Below are 22,734 nucleotides of genomic sequence, written 5' to 3'. Positions count from 1 at the left end.
AAAAATTGTAAATTCTCAGCTATCCACATTGGGGAAAGTGGGAAATAATTTACAAGTTTATTTTATTAGCCTAAAGTTTAATATTCATTTTAGTTAATGTGGAGAGAATTTGGTGGCAGTTGAGGGAGTCTGTGGTCCAAACTGCTGGGCAGCATGGAATCAGGAAGAACATTTTTTTTTTAAATGTTAAATGTTCCTGTTGCCTGCGATGATTTACATGGTCAAATAGCTTGCTGCTGCATGCCGTCTGGACTCATGCAGGAGCTCAGTTGGGGAACCTACTGCAGGGCTTGTGGAACTCTGGAACGGTAACCAAGCTAAAGATAGCGCTTCTGGGAGAGGAAAAGTTATGAAAATTCACCTCTCCAAAAACTCCAATAGATGCAGGAAGTATATTCTGTAGGCTAGCTGTATGAAATATATATTTCAAATTTTTCCTTTGTGATATTTTCTTTTTTCTTTTTTTAGGCCGTGGAGAACCTCTGTTCTTACAAGATATCAGCAAATTTATACAAGCAGCTGAGGCAAGTCTGTGAGGATCACATCAAAGCTCAAATTCACCAGTTCAGAGAATATCCTTTGATTTGTCTGATCAGTGAAGTTTCTAGAGGTACTTAAGTGGCCAACAAAACTGAAATTGACTGAGTTCAGATGCAACATTTCAAAATCTACATAACAAATATGGCAATTGTATAAACTTATCAGTTGTCTTTGGTGTGGAAAAAAAATTGGCAACTGTGTGAAAGCTCAGCTTCCAGATGTGTTTTGTCTATTTTAGTGACAACAGTGAGTAACTCGACATTCACCCATCTATCCCACCTCCCCTCTCTCTCTCTCTCTCTCTCTCTCTCTCGTGCTCCATCTCTTCTTCCACTCCCCTCTCTCCTTCCACTCCCCTTTCTATCCTTCTGCCCCTTCTGTCTCACAAACTCTCTTTCAGCCCTCCCATCTTCTTTCCCCCCCCCCCCCCCGTGCTCTCACCTTGGACAACTCCCCCCCCCCCCCCCCCCCCTCCCTGCGCACACTCACCCCTTTCAATTCCGCCCCTTTTCTGCAGTAATGAAGGAGACGTGCTTCCATCTATACTTGGATTCCTCATGTGGAGATGAATGTTTTTTACACATTGTGTTGAACCCAATTGCTAAATTACCAGTGCAGCAATGATGAATCTTCAGAATGTTTTCACGGACTTTCAAAATTAATGCTGGGAATTCCTGAAATGTGCAATTTACTGTGTATTTTGTATAGCTTGCAAGCAAAGTTTTTTCTTAATCTTCCCCCTCCCCCCACAAGTGAATTTCTGAATTTGAATATATTTATTAGCATTGTAGAGCAGCCATTCAGCACCAGCAAGGATGGTGGCTCAACCTAGATGCACCTTAAGAGCGCCATCAGTAAAGTCCAAGAGTCCATCTGGCTGCCTCCTCCATTAGTAGACTTGTGTAGGAACTTCAAGTAGAATCATAGAAATTTACGGCACAGAAGGGAGGCCATTCGGCCCATTGCGTCTGTGCCATCCGAAAATGAACTATCTAGCCTAATCCCACTTCCCAGCTCTTGGTCCACAGACCTGTAGGTTACGACACTTCAGGTGCATATCAAAGTAATTTTTAAATGCGGTGAGGGTTTCAGCCTATACCACCTTTTCGGACAGAGAGTTCCAGACCCCACCACCCTCTGGGTGAAAACATTTATCCTCAACTTCTCTCTAATCCTTCTACCAGTTACTGGATATTTACCTCTCTGCTAAGGGAAATAGGTCCTTATCCACTATATCTAAGCCCCTCATCATTTTATACAGCTCATTTAAATCCCCCCCAGCCTCCTCTGTTCCAAAGCAAACAACCCCAGCCTATCCAATTTTTCCTCATAGTTAAAATTATCCAGTCCTGGCCAGATCCTTGTTAATTTCCTCTGTACCCCCTCTCGTGCAAATGGAAGGGAGAAAGAATATAAATGGGTCTGTCAAATAGAAAGGATTTGAATGAGTTTTACATTGTTTGCTTGATGTACATGCTTAAGGAATTTGCTTTCCTTGATTCATTACGAAACTAACTTTGCATTTTCAGTTTTCTTTAACCAATTCTCTACGGATTCCTTAGATAGTGTCCTGTTTCTAAAGAAAATAGATAAATGCTGGCAGGATCACTGCAGACAAATGGTAAGTAAGGTCACAATTAACTTGAGATATATGTTTCAATAAAAATTAGGTAGAAAGAATAATTATGCAAGTACTGTTATTTCCCAGCACTGAGCTCGTGTTGAAATTCACTTGGGAGGGGGCATGAAGATGGTGGTGGTACAGTACTTGAATTTTTGCCTCTGTTTTCCCCCTCTCCACGTGAAGCACTGGGGATCAAACCTAGGATCTTCCTGGTCTCTAAGAACAGGCACTCATGGTTTGACAACTTAAACTGAGCCATTGGAGAAGTATGGTTGTATAGGCATTATCAATCAATTTCTAACTGATGCTGTGCACTTACAATTCAACACTAAATTAAAAGACGGCTTAATTCTCAAGTCCGTGGGGAAATGAAAATGTCTTGCTGTTCTGGAGAGGAATCAAAAGCATGTTAGAGCATTTGTAGAGGCATCTTTACCCTGCTGTTACCCAATGGTATACCTTATGTGACCGAACTGAGAATAGATCCAAAACAGTGGGAACATGTTCCATTCCCCAATACTAAGTTTGAAGTGCAGATAGGTCAGTTGGTCGCCAGGTAAGTTCCAGTTTATGGCCAGCAGATTTGAAGCCACAGTGACAGCTGCTATACCAAGGAGAGGGTTGGGAATGGGGAAATGCACCGAGAGTACAAAATTCACCAGGGATTGGCCTTGTCACATCCTTCAATTTTCCTTGTTCTCTTGGGTAGTGTTCCAACCCCCTCATCGCAGTGTCAGCTGTGGCTCAGTGGGTAGCACTCTCACCTCTTGAGTCAGTAGGTTGTGGGTTCAAGTCCCACTCCAGGGATTTGAGCACAAAAATGTAAGCTGACACTCCAGTGCAATGTTGCGGGAGCGCTGCACTGTCGGAGGTGCCGTCTTTCGGATGAGACTTTAAATCGAGGCCCCATCTATTCTCGAGTGAAGATAAAAGATTCCATGGCACTAGATCGAAGAAGTGCAGTTATCCCTAGTGTCCTGGCCAATATTTATCCTTAAATCAGCAAAACAAAAATAGATTATCTGGTCATTATCACATTGCTGTCTGTGGGAGCTTGCTTGTGCGCAAATTGGCTGCCGTGTTTCCCACATTGCAACAGTGACTACGCTCCAAGAGTAAAGTGCTTTGAGACATCCGGTGGTTGTGAAAGGCGCTATATAAATCCAAGTCTTTTCCCCCAGACTATTGTTGTTAAAATGATCTCTTTTGCAAAGCCCACCATATACTTTTGATTCCCAGCTCCTGACCACCTTGATGCCTCTCGTCAGTCCCATGATCAACAACCTTATCACTATCCATTTCGCCCAGCGTGGTCCCTGCATTTTTTAAAACTGCTGTAATCACTGCCTTGGATCAAAAACTTATTTCAAAAATTCATACCAAAATTTCCATCAGCTTTGTCATCAAACTGAAGCTGTTCCTATTGGCTGCTACAAAAGCCGATGCCCATCTAGCTTAAATTCCCTTCAGGCTTAACCCAGCGGTGCAGAACTTTGGAGTTTTGCTTGATCGCGAACTCAACTTCTTCCACTACATCCAACCTATCGCCAACACCACTTTCATTCACCTGAAACATCTGTCTCTACCCTTTTCTCTCTGCTGCTGAAACTCTAATCCAAATTTTTTATTACTTTGTGGCTGACTTCTCCAACAGTCTCATTACTGACCTCTGTACGTGTAACATTTATAAACTCTTAAGTCATCCAGTATGCCACAGCCTCTACCATCATATGCCCTGAGACCCACATTTCCATCATCCCAGTCCTTGCCAAGTTACTTCTCATGAGCCAGAGAATCTTCAAGTTCCTCCATGGCTTTGAAATTAAATTATTAAAGAACATAAAACTAAATAGTAAAATATTTTACAGGCACATCAATAAAAAAGAAAGGTTGGGATGTGAATCGGGCCATTAAGGGATGGATAGGATAATACCACAGGTAACAATAGAGAGATGGCAGAAATGTTAAATAACTTTGCTTCAGTATTTACCGGGAAAATAGAACAGGTGGACATGACATTAGATGATTTAAAATAAAAAGAGGGGATACATTGAATAAACTAATCGAACTCGGAGGATAAAACCCCTGGTCTGGATGGATTGCATCCACACATTTTAAAAGAATCTAGGGAAGAGATAGGTGCATTACTACACATATTTAATAAAAGGTGCCGTGCCAGATGATTGGTGGATAGCTAATGTAATACCTATATTTAAGAAGGGGGATAGAACATGTTCAGGGAATTATCGACCAATCAGCTTAACATCAGTGGTAGGAAAAATAATGGAAGCCCCTGCTAAAGAAGAAGAAAATAGAAAAACATCTAGAAACCCAAAATATAATGAATAGTCAGTGTGGATTTCAAAAGGGAATGTTGCTTGACCAACCTCATTGAATTTTTTGAAGAGGTAACAGAGAGAGCAGACAATGGTAATGCAGCAGTTGTAATTTATCTAGATTTTCAAAAGGCCTTCGGTAAGATATCCCATAATAGACTGATGAACAAGGTCAGAGAATGTGGAGTCAGGGGACAAGTAGCAGAATGGATAGCTAGCTGGCTTCAAGACAAAGCAGAGTGTAGGGGTAAAAGGTAGCTATTCACAGTGGCAGAAGATGTTCTGCAAGGATCAGTGCTGGGACCACGGTTGTTAACAATTTATATTAACGATTTAGACTTTGGAATCAAAAGCACAATTTCTAAATTTGAGGATAACACCAGATAGTCAATACTGAGGAGGACTGCTGCAAATTACAGAAGGACATTAATAAACTTGCAGAATGGGCATATAATTGACAAATGAAGTTCAACACAAATAAATGTGAGGTATTACATTTTGGTAGGAAGAATAGGGAGGTCACTTATTACTTGGAGGGTGCGAGTCGAGGTCAGGTAGAGGAACAAAGGGATCTCGGAGTACAAATACACAAATCACTAAAAATTGCGATACAGGTTAGGAAGGCCATAAGAAAAGCAAACCAAGGTTTATTTCTAGAGGTATAAAATTGAAAAGTAGGGAAGTTATAATAAACCTGTATCGCACCTTGGTTAGACCACACTTTGAGTACTGTGTGCAGTTCTGGTTGCCATATTATAAAAAGGATATCGTACTGGAGAGAATATTTACCAGGATAATACCAGAAATATGTGGATACACATATCAGGAAAGGATGAACAGGCTAGGTCTCTTTTCTCTTGGAAAAAAGACAGCTGTAGGGTGACCTAATAGAGGTCTTTAAAATTATGAAAGGTTTTGATAAGAGTGGATATAGAGAGAATGTTTCTACTTGTAGGGAAGAGCATAACTAGAGGCCAGCAATATTGCTGTTGGGGAGGAGTTAAACTAATATGGCAGGGGGATGGGAACCAATGCAGGGAGACAGAGGGAGACAAAAAGGAGGCAAAAGCAAAAGACAGAAAGGAGATGAGGAAAAGTGGAGGGCAGAGAAACCCAAGGCAAAGAACAAAAAGGGCCACTGTACAGCAAAATTCTAAAAGGACAAAGGGTGTTAAAAAAACAAGCCTGAAGGCTTTGTGTCTTAATGCAAGGAGTATCCGCAATAAGGTGGATGAATTAACTCTGCAAATAGATGTTAACAAATATGATGTGATTGGGATTACGGAGACGTGGCTCCAGGATGATCAGGGCTGGGAACTCAACATCCAGGGGTATTCAACATTCAGGAAGGATAGAATAAAAGGAAAAGGAGGTGGGGTAGCATTGCTGGTTAAAGAGGAGATTAATGCAATAGTTAGGAAAGACATTAGCTTGGATGATGTGGAATCTATATGGGTAGAGCTGCAGAACACCAAAGGGCAAAAAACGTTAGTGGGAGTTGTGTACAGACCTCCAAACAGTAGTAGTGATGTTGGGGAGGGCATCAAACAGGAAATTAGGGGTGCATGCAATAAAGGTGCAACAGTTATAATGGGTGACTTTAATATGCACATAGATTGGGCTAGCCAAACTGGAAGCAATACGGTGGAGGAGGATTTCCTGGAGTGCATAAGGGATGGTTTTCTAGACCAATATGTTGAGGAACCAACGAGGGGGGAGGCCATCTTAGACTGGGTGTTGTGTAATGAGAGAGGATTAATTAGCAATCTCATTGTGCGAGGCCCCTTGGGGAAAAGTGACCATAATATGGTGGAATTCTGCATTAGGATGGAGAATGATAGTTAATTTAGAGACCAAGGTCCAGAACTTAAAGGGTAACTTTGAAGGTATGAGGCGTGAATTGGCTAGGATAGATTGGCGAATGATACTTAAGGGGTTGACTGTGGATGGGCAATGGCAGACATTTAGAGACCGCATGGATGAATTACAACAATTGTACATTCCTGTCTGGTGTAAAAATAAAAAAGGGAAGGTGGCTCAACCGTGGCTATCAAGGGAAATCAGGGATAGTATTAAAGCCAAGGAAGTGGCATACAAATTGGCCAGAAATAGCAGCGAACCCGGGGACTGGGAGAAATTTAGAACTCAGCAGAGGAGGACAAAGGGTTTGATAAGGGCAGGGAAAATGGAGTACGAGAAGAAGCTTGCAGGGAACATTAAGGCGGATTGCAAAAGTTTCTAGAGGTATGTAAAGAGAAAAAGGTTAGTAAAGACAAATGTAGGTCCCCTGCAGTCAGAATCAGGGGAAGTCATAACGGGGAACAAAGAAATGGCAGACCAATTGAACAAGTACTTTGGTTCAGTATTCACTAAGGAGGACACAAACAACCTTCCGGATATAAAAGGGGTCAGAGGGTCTAGTAAGGAGGAGGAACTGAGGGAAATCCTTATTAGTCGGGAAATTGTGTTGGGGAAATTGATGGGATTGAAGGCCGATAAATCCCCAGGGCCTGATGTACTGCATCCCAGAGTACTTAAGGAGGTGGCCTTGGAAATAGCGGGTGCATTGAGAGTCATTTTCCAACATTCCATTGACTCTGGATCAGTTCCTATCGAGTGGAGGGTAGCCAATGTAAGCCCACTTTTTAAAAAAGGAGGGAGAGAGAAAACAGGGAATTATAGACTGGTCAGCCTGACATCGGTAGTGGGTAAAATGATGGAATCAATTATTAAGGATGTCATAGCAATGCATTTGGAAAATGGTGACATGATAGGTCCAAGTCAGCATGGATTTGTGAAAGGGAAATCATGCTTGACAAATCTTCTGGAATTTTTTGAGGATGTTTCCAGTAAAGTGGACAAAGGAGAACCAGTTGATGTGGTATATTTGGACTTTAGAAGGCTTTCGACAAGGTCCCACACAAGAAATTAATGTGCAAAGTTAAAGCACATGGGATTGGGGGTAGTGTGCTGACGTGGATTGAGAACTGGTTGTCAGACAGGAAGCAAAGGGTAGGAGTAAATGGGTACTTTTCAGAATGGCAGGCAGTGACTAGTGGGGTACCGCAAGGTTCTGTGCTGGGGCCCCAGCTGTTTACATTGTACATTAATGATTTAGACAAGGGGATTAAATGTAGTATCTCCAAATTTGCAGATGACACTAAGTTGGGTGGCAGTGTGAGCTGCGAGGAGGATGCTATGAGGCTGCAGAGTGACTTGGATTGGTTAGGTGAGTGGGCAAATGCATGGCAGATGAAGTATAATGTGGATAAATGTGAGGTTATTCACTTTGGTGGTAAAAACAGAGAGACAGACTATTATCTGAATGATGACAGATTAGGAAAAGGGAAGGTGCAATGAGACCTGGGTGTCATGGTACATCAGTCATTGAAGGTTGGCATGCAGGTACAGCAGGCGGTTAAGAAAGCAAATGGCATGTTGGCCTTCATAGCGAGGGGATTTGAGTACAGGGGCAGGGAGGTGTTGCTACAGTTGTACAGGGCCTTGGTGAGGCCACACCTGGAGTATTGTGTACAGTTTTGGTCTCCTAACTTGAGGAAGGACATTCTTGCTATTGAGGGAGTGCAGCGAAGATTCACCAGACTGATTCCCGGGATGGTGGGACTGACCTATCAAGAAAGACTGGATCAACTGGGCTTGTATTCACTGGAGTTCAGAAGAATGAGAGGGGACCTCATAGAAACATTTAAAATTCTGACGGGTTTAGACAGGTTAGATGCAGGAAGAATGTTCCCAATGTTGGGGAAGTCCAGAACCAGGGGTCACAGTCTAAGGATAAGGGGTAAGCCATTTAGGACCGAGATGAGGAGAAACTTCTTCACTCAGAGAGTGGTGAACCTGTGGAATTCTCTACCACAGAAAGTAGTTGAGGCCAATTCACTAAATATATTCAAAAGGGAGTTAGATGCAGTCCTTACTACTCGGGGGATCAAGGGGTATGGCGAGAAAGCAGGAAGGGGGTACTGAAGTTTCATGTTCAGCCATGAACTCATTGAATGGTGGTGCAGGCTAGAAGGGCTGAATGGCCTGCTCCTGCACCTATTTTCTATGTTTCTATACCCTCCCTAGGAAACCAAAACATTAGCACTTCTAGGCATCTATCTAGTCTGAGGAGACTTTTCATCTGCAATTCGAACATACCCGTACCCCCACACAGCATTCTTCACGTCACAGTTTGAATCGCATAACCATATACATTTTTAGGCATCTTTAGTTTCTAACCCTCCCCACCTTGGGAGGGAGTAAACTTTATTTTGACCTCGCATTTTCGATTCTCCACCAACCTTTCCAACTCTCGAATATTGGTACAATGGTTCAATTGACGTGTCAAGCATCTCAAATAACAAATTAGAACTATTAAGACCAGGCATTAAGCAATTACTAAGGCTGCTGATACCATTCGTGCCCAGGGATGCTGACTTGCATTTTAGGCTACATCCCACCACTTGTGGTTCCCTAACTTGCTCATTGCTTTCTCAATTTGGGCATTGTCTTGCTGCATTTTAACCAAGTGTTTCTGGGAAGTACTAACTACTTCTTTCAATAACAGACTTTAAACTGAGAGATAGTGGTCGAATCAGATGTCTGAATTTTTCCACTGCCTGTAGGGCCTTCTGCTACATAGTAATATTTACTTGTATTTGGGTTATATTGTGAGTTCTTACAGGAATCAAATGAGCGTTTCCTACCCTCGATCTTAGCAGAAGGTTGGCCATCTGACCTGACAGGTGTCTAACCCGTGGGTATATTGGGCAGAGGTGGTCACACAAATAACCAACCAGAGTGTGATTATTGCCCCATGTTTGTACTTGGATGGTGTAAGTAGGTGACTCTTCATCTACAGTGAACCCGCATGCTGATATTCCTGGCTCGAGACTGTCACTTGACATATCCATGATCCTTTATTGCTAGTGCAACAATCCAAATTAGGGGCCCTCCAGATCACTCCTTGCTTAATCAAGTAGTCTGGATATTCTGCATATTGTTTGTGTACCTTCCCTTCCATAGATCCTATTGATATTACCTTGAACACTTCCCACCTATTTGTCTTGTTTAATGGGAGCAACCATCGGGCTACTGGTTTGAGAATGCTTTTGGAGTCTAGATAATCATTATACTCCCCACCTGGGCATGGTAATTTGGCATAGTAAGCTAACTCTGGTGTACTGCTCAGAAACATTAGTTCAGTCTTGTTAAACCATTTCCTTAAAATTTTGTCATTCATAAAGTTAGGTATCTGATTATTTTCGATGTCCATCAGACCCTTCTGTACCTGATCCAATAGGAACTCCCATACATTGCACAAGTGATGCCCTTAGAAGACTGGTCCTTACTTCCTTCAGATTCTTTAATTATCTCGTTAACCTTATCCTAAATCTCTCAAAAATTGTGTACCATGTCTAATGTTTTTAATGCTTCTTGCAATTCTTTAATTTGGTCTGAACCGTATCTTATTTATTTTGGTTAAAATGCCCTTTAATTGTCCTCATCATGTTCACATATAGATTCTATGGGCTCGACTTTCCACTCAGATCGCTAGGGCCCAAAAAATGGGCGATGTTCCATCTTTTTCCCAGATACAGGCCCCATTTATAACTATAAATGACCTTTGTACTAAAATAAATATAACTGAGTGGATCAATGAGTAACTTAAAGTTCCCTTAAATAACTCACAAATTATAAGCCCCTTCTTTAAGCAGCCTTCTCACTTCCTCCAACTTTCAAAATGGTGTCTGTAGTGCTGAGTTCTGTAAGAGCAGCTTTTGTCCAGCGATCTTCTCGGCGAGCGATCATCCCGGAGATGTGTGGGCGATGTGCCGAAAGTTGCGCTGGGCAATGTGTGGGCGATCACTTCAGTGATGTGACACGAAAGTCGGGCCGGCAATTTTCCGACCATGTTCCGGCCCAACATTCCACTTTTTAAGTGAAATGGGCAATAGCTTGCCTTATTGGATGATATATGGGGCACTAGCCCAGCGATGTCAAGTGGAAAGTCTAGCCCATCCATTCTCCCAACCCTCGCTTATTTCTCAACTTACTCATACCATTTCCTCCCCCTGCCAGTGGTACATTGTCCATCAATCGGGGGCCAAGATACGTCACTGTCTTTTCCTGCATTGCTTTCAACAAAATCCTGAACTATTTGCCTCACCAGATAACTGTAAAATAGCTCATGTGCATGGTTGCACAGGCATGTTGGAATTTGGACTGCTGAAAGATTAAAAATCACTGGGACAAATCTCGTATCTAACTCTCGTGGGTGCCAGTTACTACGAAACCATTATCGGGACCTTTGGTTATTTCGGGGCAGTTTCCTTTCCTATTACTGGTTTTATTTACCGTAATCTCTTTTTTGTGTTATTACAACGACAACTCCACTGCTAACACACCATCCCGCCCAGCAGCGTGTGTTATTTCTTGTATTTTCTTGCCACTTGGCTTTCCACTGGCATTCACCCTCATGTCTCAGCCAAAAAGACGACCAATTCAAATCATATTTCTTAATGCTCCATTTTTCACTTTTTACTTCATAGGGTATCCCATTAGTCCAGTTTTAACCAATGCTGTGGATACCTTCCAATACCATCCTGGGGCTTTGCCTTCCGGAGCCTCTACGTTGAATCCCTCTGTGCTGCAGTGTAGTTTTAACCGAACTCCATTTCCTTCAGGAACCAACGGTGGTGCTTCCAAGTAGTAACTGTCGGTGGATGTACCACACATCCCTCGCATATAAATGTTACTTCGCATATTTTTTTCAAAACTCGACATGTTATACCCTCGCCGTTGGTTTGATCATAGTATTCCACCTAGTTCGCAGAGATTGGAGAGATTTTCGAGTCTCTTATGTATATGATGACCCCCCAGCAGGAGGGTTCAATGACTGATAGTGTGTTACATGTTTCATTATCATTCTTAACTGGTTCTGTAAGGTAAAATACGCAATATTTATTTTTTCACAGTTTTCAACTGATTGATATGGTACCATTTAGCCACTTTGGTCCTCCCCTTTTTCCCAGGGAATTGCACCAGATAGACCAAAGGACATGCCCTGTCAATAATCGGAAAAGGGCTATTCCACTTTGTTTCGAAGCAATGTTGCCTCTTTCCATAGTTTAGTACCATTTCAACATCTCACTTGACACTCATGGTCAAATGTTCTTGTAGAAGTCTTTCTTTGCCTGGCTTTTTGATTTACCTGTTTGTGTAGCTACAAACATGTCAGTTTGTTCTATGTTCTCTACCACCATTTCAAGCCAGTTTTGGTTCGCAATTCCCTGTACCACGGGTGTGGTTGAAGGGGTTAACAGATGGGCTGGCATTCGCATTAGTATTCCGGTCATAGCCTGGTAGGGCAAGATACTCGTGATTATGCAGGGTGGATCTAATAGCCATTAGACACATACTGGATCTGCACAAAATTTGTTTAACATAGTTTCAGAGTTTGATTTCTTCTTTCCACCACTCAAGATGATTGTGGGTGATGGGAGATACCCATGATTCCTTGTAGTTCCAAACATTTGGGCGGTAAAGTGTGGTCCTTGATCGCTTGGATCACCATTCCCCATTTGCAGATCACCTCACCCAATAAAAGTCGCTGTCAATGCGGTGCTTGTTTTACATGGGAAAGTCTCCATCCATGTTGTTAATTTATCAACTATAACAGACAATACCGCAAACCAGAAGATCCTGTAGGTAAGGGCCCTATAAAATTGATTTGAAGATGGCTTTGTGTCTTAATGCAAGGAGTATCCATAATAAGGTGGATGAATTAACTGTGCAAATAGATGTTAACAGATATGATGTGATTGGGATTACAGAGACATGGCTCCAGGATGATCAGGGCTGGGAACTCAACATCCAAGGGTATTCAACATTCAGGAAGGATAGAATAAAAGGAAAAGGAGGTGGGGTAGCATTGCTGGTTAAAGAGGAGATTAATGCAATAGTTAGGAAGGACATTAGCTTGGATGATGTGGAATCTATATGGGTAGAGCTGCAGAATACCAAAGGGCAAAAAACGTTAGTGGGAGTTGTGTACAGACCTCCAAACAGTAGTCGTGATGTTGGGGAGGGCATCAAACAGGAAATTAGGGGTGCATGCAATAAAGGTGCAGCAGTTATCATGGATGACTTTAATATGCATATAGATTGGGCTAACCAAACTGGAAGCAATACGGTGGAGGAGGATTTCCTGGAGTGCATAAGGGATGGTTTTCTAGACCAATATGTCGAGGAACCAACTAGGGGGGAGGCCATCTTAGACTGGGTGTTGTGTAATGAGAGAGGATTAATTAGCAATCTCATTGTGCGAAGCCCCTTGGGGAAGAGTGACCATAATATGGTGGAATTCTGCATTAGGATGGAGAATGATACAGTTAATTCAGAGACCATGGTCCAGAACTTAAAGAAGGGTAACTTTGAAGGTATGAGGCGTGAATTGGCTAGGATAGATTGGCAAATGATACTTACGGGGTTGACTGTGGATGGGCAATGGCAGACATTTAGAGACCGCATGGATGAACTACAACAATTGTACATTCCTGTCTGGCGTGAAAATAAAAAAGGGAAGGTGGCTCAACCGTGGCTATCAAGGGAAATCAGGGATAGTATTAAAGCCAAGGAAGTGGCATTCAAATTGGCCAGAAATAGCAGCGAACCCAGGGACTGGGAGAAATTTAGAACTCAGCAGAGGAGGACAAAGGGTTTGATTAGGGCAGGGAAAATGGAGTACGAGAAGAAGCTTGCAGGGAACATTAAGGCGGATTGCAAAAGTTTCTATAGATATGTAAAGAGAAAAAGGTTAGTAAAGACAAACGTAGGTCCCCTGCAGTCAGAATCAGGGGAAGTCATAACGGGGAACAAAGAAATGGCAGACCAATTAACAAGTACTTTGGTTCGGTATTCACTAAGGAGGACACCAACAACCTTCTGGATATAAAAGGGGTCAGAGGGTCTAGTAAGGAGGAGGAACTGAGGGAAATCTTTATTAGTCGGGAAATTGTGTTGGGGAAATTGATGCAATTGAAGGCCGATAAATCCCCAGGGCCTGATGCTCTGCATCCCAGAGTACTTGAGGTGGCCTTGGAAATAGTGGATGCATTGACAGTCATTTTCCAACATTCCATTGACTCCAGATCAGTTCCTATCGAGTGGAGGGTAGCCAATGTAACCCCACTTTTTAAAAAAAGGAGGGAAAGAGAAAACAGGAAATTATAGACTGGTCAGCCTGACATCGGTAGTGGGTAAAATGATGGAATCAATTATTAAGGATGTCATAGCAGTGCATTTGGAAAATGGTGACATGATAGGTCCAAGTCAGCATGGATTTGTGAAAAGGGAAATCATGCTTGACAAACCTTCTGGAATTTTTTGAGGATGTTTCCAGTAAAGTGGACAAAGGAGAACCAGTTGATGTGGTATATTTGGACTTTCAGAAGGCTTTCGACAAGGTCCCACACAAGAGATTAATATGCAAAGTTAAAGCACATGGGATTGGGGGTAATGTGCTGACGTGGATTGAGAACTGGTTGTCAGACAGGAAGCAAAGAGTAGGAGTAAATAGGTACTTTTCAGAATGGCAGTGACTAGTGGGGTACCACAAGGTTCTGTGCTGGGGCCCCAGCTGTTTACATTGTACATTAATGATTTAGACGAGGGGATTAAATGTAGTATCTCCAAATTTGCGGATGACACTAAGTTGGGTGGCAGTGTGAGCTGCGAGGAGGATGCTATGAGGCTGCAGAGTGACTTGAATAGGTTCGGTGAGTGGGCAAATGCATGGCAGATGAAGTATAATGTGGATAAATGTGAGGTTATCCACTTTGGTGGTAAAAACAGAGAGACAGACTATTATCTGAATGGTGACAGATTAGGAAAAGGGGAGGTGCAACGAGACCTGGGTGTCATGGTACATCAGTCATTGAAGGTTGGCATGCAGGTACAGCAGGCGGTTAAGAAAGCAAATGGCATGTTGGCCTTCATAGCGAGGGGATTTGAGTACAGGGGCAGGGAGGTGTTACTACAGTTGTACAGGGCCTTGGTGAGGCCACACCTGGAGTATTGTGTACAGTTTTGGTCTCCTAACCTGAGGAAGGACATTCTTGCTATTGAGGGAGTGCAGCGAAGGTTCACCGGACTGATTCCTGGGATGGTGGCACTGACCTATCAAGAAAGACTGGATCAACTGGGCTTGTATTCACTGGAGTTCAGAAGAATGAGAGGGGACCTCATAGAAACGTTTAAAATTCTGACTGGTTTAGACAGGTTAGATGCAGGAAGAATGTTCCCAATGTTGGGGAAGTCCAGAACCAGGGGTCACAGTCCAAGGATAAGGAGTAAGCCATTTAGGACCGAGATGAGGAGAAACTTCTTCACCCAGAGAGTGGTGAACCTGTGGAATTCTCTACCACAGAAAGTAGTTGAGGCCAATTCACTAAATATATTCAAAAGGGAGTTAGATGAAGTCCTTACTGCTAGGGGGATCAAGGGGTATGGCGAGAAAGCAGGAATGGGGTACTGAAGTTGCATGTTCAGCCATGAACTCATTGCAGGCTAGAAGGGCTGAATGGCCTAATCCTGCACCTATTTTCTATGTTTCTAATATAGGATAGTCACCAAGAAATCCAATAGGGCATTTAGAAAAACTTTTTTACCCAAAGAGTGGTGAGAATGTGGAACTTGCTACCACGGATCGCATAGATGCATTTAAGAGGAGGCTAGACAAGCTTATGAGGGAGGAGGGAATAAGGGTTATGCTGATAGATTTAGATGAGGAAAGATGGGAGGAGGCGCGAATGGAGTCAACCGTCGGCATGGACTGGTTGGGCCGAATGGCCTGTCTCTGTGCCGTATATATCCTATGATTCTTCATGATTTTGACCAGCTCTGTGTCACTGTGTGCACCCTCTAGCCCTCCAATACTGGACACCTACTTGTTCCTTGCTTTGTCATTGACAGTTCACCTTCATCCACCCTGTTCTCGCCTTCTGGGATTCCATCCCTCAGCATCTGTGTGTTGCTACCTTCCCAATTTCAAAAAAACTGCTTAAGGCCCTATTTGATGCTGCATTTGTGCACTTAGGATGTTTTTTTTCCTACCCCTATGTCTGCTCACTATCCACTGTCTTGAGAGATCTATTTGTACATAAATGCCATAGAAATGTAACTTTTTTTAAAGAAAAATTATTATTTCCCCAATATTTATTCTTCCTCACCTGAAAGTGCTTTTTTTTTTTACTGGGATACTGTTCCATAGATGCCAGCAGCTGTCCATTACTTCAACCAAACAGCTCATCTTCATACGTGAGCCGAGATGGTTAATGTTGGCAGGCTGCTTGCACGTGAAGAGCATCAAGACCGAGTCTCCACTGCCTTCGCCCAATGCCTGCGTAAGATTGCTTTCCAGACCAGATCACAGGATAGCTATCAGAAGTGGGAATCCCGACGGGGACTACCTTCCCTTGCTCCCAAACCGAGCTCAGTTGTAACAACCTTACCACTGACCGCCTGAGATTAGTCAGGCAGCTCATGACGAGAAATAGAATCTGGGAACTTCTATTCTGTACATGCACCACCAGGCAGCAACTTTTGCCACTCAGTCATTTGGAGGAGCTCCAAATGTTTAATTTTAAAGAAACACGTTTTCATTTGTGACATAGTACCAACCATTTTCCTCTGTGTTGTAGCCTGTCATTTACTGCAGATGGATTACTGAAGACATGATTTTATTCAAATGCTTTCGAAAAATTTTAAATGTAAACTTATTTACTGGTGTATTTCTACTTCCTTGTCTTCCAGATCATGATTAGGAGTATCTTCTTGTTTCTGGATAGAACTTATGTTCTGCAAAATTCAATGCTCCCATCTATTTGGTAAGTTTAAAGATTTGATGGTCTTCACAACAAACCGAATTTAATAGTCAGCAAAGACAACAGAAAGAATACTACAGCTGGCCTCATCACCCCTGTTAGGCAAGGGAAAATCGGCTTGGCTTCCTGCTCTTGATCATTATGCACCTGAAATTGCATTTATGTATGTTCGATTGAGGGCAGTTTTGGGCTCAGCTGATCTGCATAGTCTAAGCGCATGTGAGACACTCTGTAGATTCAATCATAAGTAATGGGCCATATCAAAACAGAAAATGCTGGAAATACTCCGCAGGTCAGGCAACATCTGTGTAGAGAAAAACAGAGTTAACGTTTCAGGTCAATGACCTTTTGTCAGAACTGGTCATCGACCTGAAACGTTAACTCTCTCTGTCTCTCTCTCCACAGATGCTGCCTAACCTGCTGATTTCCAGCATCCGTAGTATTTTGCTTTTGGATAAATAATGGACCATTTGGGTAAGGTTCTGGAATGGTGACTGCACCAATGGAACCGTATCTCAATTAGGGAGTCAGTTGTCCCAAGTTTGGATTAGAATCGTTTTGCATCAAAATTACATGTTGACCAGAGTTGCATTATGAACAAAGCTTCTCCCAGTAGCTCGGGGGGGCGGGGTGGGGTGGTGTTTAACTAGAATGTCACCTGTTGTCAAAGAGGAAGTTATTTCAATGAAAGGTTAGCTTTCAGGGAAGCAGGTTCAAACTGATTTAAAAAATAAAATGTCTCAGTAATGCATTATCTTTTAACTGTAAAATACATCTCGCCAGCGTCACAAGATAAGTAAGTCTGTGGAAGGCTATTTGACCCATTTTAACTCAGCTGTACAAAAAACCTATAATTCCACATTCACAGCATTGAATTATTTGAAATCAAGCGTATCCAACCTAAGAGCCCTGAGGCCTGCCACTCTGGCCCACGAAACTCTGGCAACTTGGGTCTATTTGCACTAGTGTTTCTTAATCGCTGATTCGCCATGTTTGAATTTTGTGTTCGTGGAGGTTTGGAAAAGGCTGTTTTTGGCACTGTTGGCTCATTGATAAATAAGTCCTAAATGAGAACACCAAGATCTGTAATCAGAAGCTTGAAATATATGCAAATTAATGAGGATATGGTTAAATCCAAGACTCCATGTTATGCGTCCCACCTCTGTTCTAAATGATTCCAAGAATTTTGAGTCCACTAGCTTAGCTAAAAATCTACTCCATCTGTGCATTGTTTTCAGTTTTTGCTTCAATCCTAATTTTTTTCTTCACCACTTTGCAATGATGACCACTTATGTTATGACCTACTTTGATGTAAGTTTAACTAGGTTGACATTATCTCCCATCGTTTTCATTTTGAGGAGTAGTACTTATCTATTGCAGATGTGACTTTGTTTTAAAGAGTTGTTGAAAATGACTGCAATTCACAATTCTCCAAGGTGGCATGTTCTCATTCATAATCCATTAAAGGAAGGGAAAAGAGGGGGCAGTTCAGGGCTTAGTTTTAGGAAATGTAGCTGGGCAGGTGGAAGGGGTATCAGTGGGAGAGCACTTTGGTGCTAGTGATCATAATTCAATTAGATTTAGGGTAGTTATGAAAAAGGACACAGATAGACCAGGAATAAAAGTTCTCAATTGGGGGAAAGCCAGTTTTACTAAGCTGAGATGTGATTTAGCCAAGATGTATCGGAAGCAGCTACTGGAAGGTAAATCAGTGTCGGAGCAGTGGGAGGCATTCAAGGAGGAGATCCTAAGGGTTCAGACTAGGTATGTCCCCTTAAAGAAAAAGACTGGAACTAACAAATCTAGAGCCCCCCAAAAAAGGGAAGTTTATAACGGATACTGAGGGCTCAATACTGCAGAAACCCTTGAGTATAGAAAGTCCAGAGGTGAAATTACAAGGAAATTAGGAAAGCAAAGCGAGGGCATGAAAAAATATTGGCAAGTAAAATCATGGAAAACCCAAAGATGTTTTATAAATACATTAAGAGCAAGGGGATAACTAAAGAAAGAGTAGGGCCCATTAGAGACCATTAGGTGACGGATTAGGAAAAGGGGAGATGCAATAAGACCTGGGTGTCATGGTACATCAGTCATTGAAAGTTGGCATGCAGGTACAGCAGACGGTGAAGAAGACAAATGGCATGTTGGCCTTCATAGCGAGAGGATTTGAGTATAGGAGCAGGGAGGTCTTACTGCAGTTGTACAAGGCCTTGGTGAGGCCACACCTTGAATGTTGTGCACAGTTTTGCTCTCCTAATCTGAGGAAAGACATTCTTGCTATTAAGCGAGTGCAGCAAAGGTTCACCGGACTGATTCCCGGGATGGCAGGACTGACATATGAAGAAAGACTGGATCGACTAGCCTTATATTCACTGGAATTTAGAAGAATGAGAGGGGATCTCATAGAAACATATAAAATTCTGACGGGATTGGACAGGTTAGATGCAGCAGCCAAGTTCATGGCACCGTGGGTGGCTCTGCTGCACAGGAGGGCAGGAAAAAGAGTGGGAGAGTGATAGTGATAGGGGATTCAATTGTAAGGGGAATAGATAGGCGTTTCTGCGGCCGCAACCGAGACTCCAGGATGGTATGTTGCCTCCCTGGTGCAAGGGTCAAGGATGTCTCGGAGCGGGTGCAGGCATTCTGAAAAGGGAGGGTGAATAGCCAGTTGTCGTGGTGCATATAGGTACCAACGATATCGGGAAAAAACGGGATGAGGTCCTCCGAGACGAATTTAGGGAGCTAGGCGCTAAATTTAAAAGGTAGGACCTCAAAAGTAGTAATCTCAGGATTGCTACCAGTGCCATGTGCTAGTCAGAGTAGGAATCGCAGGATAGCTCAGATGAATACGTGGCTTGAGGAGTGGTGCAGAAGGGAGGGATTCAAATTCTTGGGGCATTGGAACCGGTTCTGGGGGAGGTGGGACCAGTACAAACCGGACGATCTGCACCTGGGCAGGACCGGAACCAATGTCCTAGGGGGAGTGTTTGCGAGTGCTGTTGGGGAGGAGTTAAACTAATATGGCAGGGGGGTGGGAACCTCTGCAGGGAGGCAGAGGGAAATAAAATGGAGACAGAGGCAAAAGATAGAAAGGAGAATAGTAAAAGTGGAGGGCAGAGAAACCCAGGGCAAAAAACAAAGAGCCACATTACAGCAAAATTCTAAAGGGGCAAAGTGTGTTAAAAAGACAAACCTGAAGGCTCTGTGCCTCAATGCGAGGAGTATTCGGAATAAGGTGGACGAATTAACTGCGCAGATAGCAGTTAATGGATATGATTTAATTGGCATCACAGAGACATGGCTCCAGGGTGACCAAGACTGGGAACTCAACGTCCAGGGGTATTCAACATTTAGGAAGGATGGACAGAAAGGAAAAGGTGGCGGGGTGGCGTTGCTGGTTAAAGAGGAAATTAATACAATAGTATGGAAGGAAATTGGCTTTGATGATGTGGAATCGGTTTGTGTGGAGCTACGGAATTCCAAAGGGCAGAAAACGCTGGTGGGAGTTGTGTACAGATCACCAAACAGTAGTAGTGAGGTTGGGGACAGCATCAAACAAGAAATAAGGGATGTGTGCAATAAAGGTACAGCAGTTATCATGGCCGACTTTAATTTACATATAGATTGGGCAAACCAAACTGGTAGCAATGCGGTGGAGGAGGATTTCCTGGAGTGTATTAGGGATGGTTTTCTTGACCAATATGTCGAGGAACCAACTAGAGAGCTGGCCATCCTAGACTGGGTGATGTGTAATGAGAAGGGTCTAATTAGCAATCTTGTTGTGCGAGGCCCCTTGGGGAAGAGTGACCATAATATGGTCGAATTCTTTATTAAGATGGAGAGTGACACAGTTAATTCGGAAACTAGGGTCCTGAACTTCAGGAAAGCTAACTTCAATGGCATGAGGCGTGAATTGGCTAGAATAGGCTGGCAAATGATACTTAAAGGGTTGACGGTGGATAAGCAATGGCAAACATTTATAGATCACATGGATGAACTTCAACAATTGTACATCCCTGTCTGGAGTAAAAATAAAACAGGGAAGGTGGCTCAACGGTGGCTACCAAGGGAAATTAAGGATAGTGTTAGATCCAAGGAAGATGCATATAAATTGCCCAGAAAAAGCAGCAAACCTGAGGACTGGGAGAAATTTAGAATTCAGCAGAGGAGGACAAAGGGTTTAATTAGGAAGGGGAAAATAGTGTACGAGAGGAAGCTTGCCGGGAACATAAAAACTGACTGCAAAAGCTTCTATAGATGTGTGAAGAGAAAAAGATTAGTGAAGACAAACTTGCAGTCCCTTGCAGTCGGATTCAGGTGAATTTATAATGGGGAACAAAGAAATGGCAGACCAATTGAACAAATACTTTGGTTCTGTCTTCACGAGGGAAGACACAAATAACCTTCCGGAAGTACTAGGGGACCGAGGGTCTAGTGAGAAGGAGGAACTGAAGGATATCCTTATTAGGCGGGAAATTGATGGGATTAAAGGTCGATAAATCCCCGGGGCCTGATTGTCTGCATTCCAGAGTACTTAAGAAAGTGGCCCTAGAAATAGTGGATGCATTGGTGATCATTTTCCAACAGTCTTATCGACTCTGCATCAGTTCCTATGGACTGGAGGGTAGCAAATGTAACACCACTTTTTAAAAAAAGGAGGGAGAGAGAATATAGGGAATTATAGACCGGTTAGCCTGACATCAGTGGTGGGGAAAATGTTGGAATCAATTATTAAGGCTGAAATAGCGCATTCAGAAAGCAGTGACAGGATCGGTCCAAGTCAGCATGGATTTATGAAAGGGAAATCATGCTTGACAACTCTTGTCATTTTTTGAGGATGTAACAAGTAGAATGGACAAGGGAGAACCAATGGATGTGGTGTATTTGGACTTTCAAAAGGCCTTTGACAAGGTCCCACATTAGAGATTGGTGTGCAAAATCAAAGCACATTGTATTGGGGGTAATGAACTGGCGTGGATAGAGAATTGGTTGGCAGACAGGAAGCAGAGAGTCGGGATAAACGGGTCCTTTTTGGAATGGGAGGCAGTGACTAGTGGAGTGCCGCAGGGCTCAGTGCTGGGACCCCAGCTCTTTCCAATATACATTAATGATTTGGATGAAGAAATTGAGTGTAATATCTTCAAGTTTGCAGATGACACTAAACTGGGTGGCAGTGTGAGCTGTGAGGAGGATGCTAAGAGGCTGCAGGGTGACTTGGATTGGTTCGGTGAGTGGGCAAATGCATGGCAGATGCAGTATAATGTGGATAAATGTGAAATTATCCCACTTCGGTGGCAAAAACACGAAGGCAGAATAGTATCTGAATGGCGGCAGATTAGGAAAAGGGGAGGTGCAACAAGACCGAGGTGCCATGGTTCATCAGTCATTGAAAGTTGGCATGCAGGTACAGCAGGCGGTGAAGAATGCAAATGGCATGTTGGCTGTCATAGCTAGGGGATTTGAGTATAGGAGCAGGGAGGTCTTACTGCAAATTGTACAGGGCCTTGGTGAGGCCTCACCTGGAATATTGTGTTCAGTTTTGGTCTAATCTGAGGAAGGATGTTCTTGTTGTTGAGGGAGTGCAGTGAATGTTCACCAGACTGATTCCAGGGATGGCTGGACTGACATGAGGAGAGACTGGATCAACTGGGCCTTTATACACTGGACTTTAGAAGGATGAGAGGGGATCTCATAGAAACGTATAAGATTCTGACAGGACGGGACAAGTTAGATGCGGGAAGAATGTTCCCGATGTTGGGGAAGTCCAGAACCAAGGGTCACAGTCTAAGGATAAGGGGTAAACCATTTCGGACCGAGATGAGGAGAAACTTCACTCAGAGAATTGTGAACCTGTGGAATTCTCTACCACAGAAATTTGTTGAGGCCAGTTCGTTAGATATATTCTAAAGGAAGTTAGATGTGACCATTACGGCTAAAGGGATCAAGGGGTATGGAGAGAAAGCAGGAATGGGGTACTGAAGTTGCATGATCAGCCATGATCAAATTGAATGGTGGTGCAGGCTCGAAGGGCCGAATGGCCTACTCCTGCACCTATTTTCTCTGTTTCTATAAAAATAATCTGTGTGTGGAGGCAGATGATGTGGGTATGGTTCTTAATGAATACCTTGCATCTGCTTTCACAAAAGAGAGGGGCAATGCAGACATTGAAATCGGAGGAGGAGTGTGAAATATTAGATGAAATAAAGATAGTGAGAGAGGAAGTATTAAGGGGTTTAGCATCTGTGAAAGTGGATAAATCCCCAGGCCCAGATGGAATGTATCCCAGGCTGTTAAGAGAAGCAAGAGAGGAAATAGCAGAAGGTCTGACCATCATTTTTCAATCCAC

At 43.0% G+C, this 22,734-nt stretch overlaps 1 protein-coding gene across 1 annotated transcript in view; it reads left to right on the top strand.

Annotated features, from left to right (window-relative positions):
- cul4b (cullin 4B) overlaps positions 1-22,734 on the top strand; it is a 97,104-nt gene that overhangs the window by 11,957 nt on the left and 62,413 nt on the right. The window contains exons 3-5 of the mRNA XM_070882665.1: positions 469-572; positions 2,092-2,161; positions 16,318-16,391. Of these exons, the coding sequence (XP_070738766.1) occupies positions 469-572; positions 2,092-2,161; positions 16,318-16,391 (248 nt within the window). The remainder of the gene's footprint in view (positions 1-468; positions 573-2,091; positions 2,162-16,317; positions 16,392-22,734) is intronic.

The sequence above is a fragment of the Pristiophorus japonicus genome, chromosome 6 (assembly GCF_044704955.1).
Source record: "Pristiophorus japonicus isolate sPriJap1 chromosome 6, sPriJap1.hap1, whole genome shotgun sequence".
NCBI lineage: Eukaryota > Metazoa > Chordata > Chondrichthyes > Pristiophoridae > Pristiophorus > Pristiophorus japonicus.
Note: the sequence above shows the minus strand (reverse complement) of the source record. Positions and strands in the feature narration are given on the sequence as shown.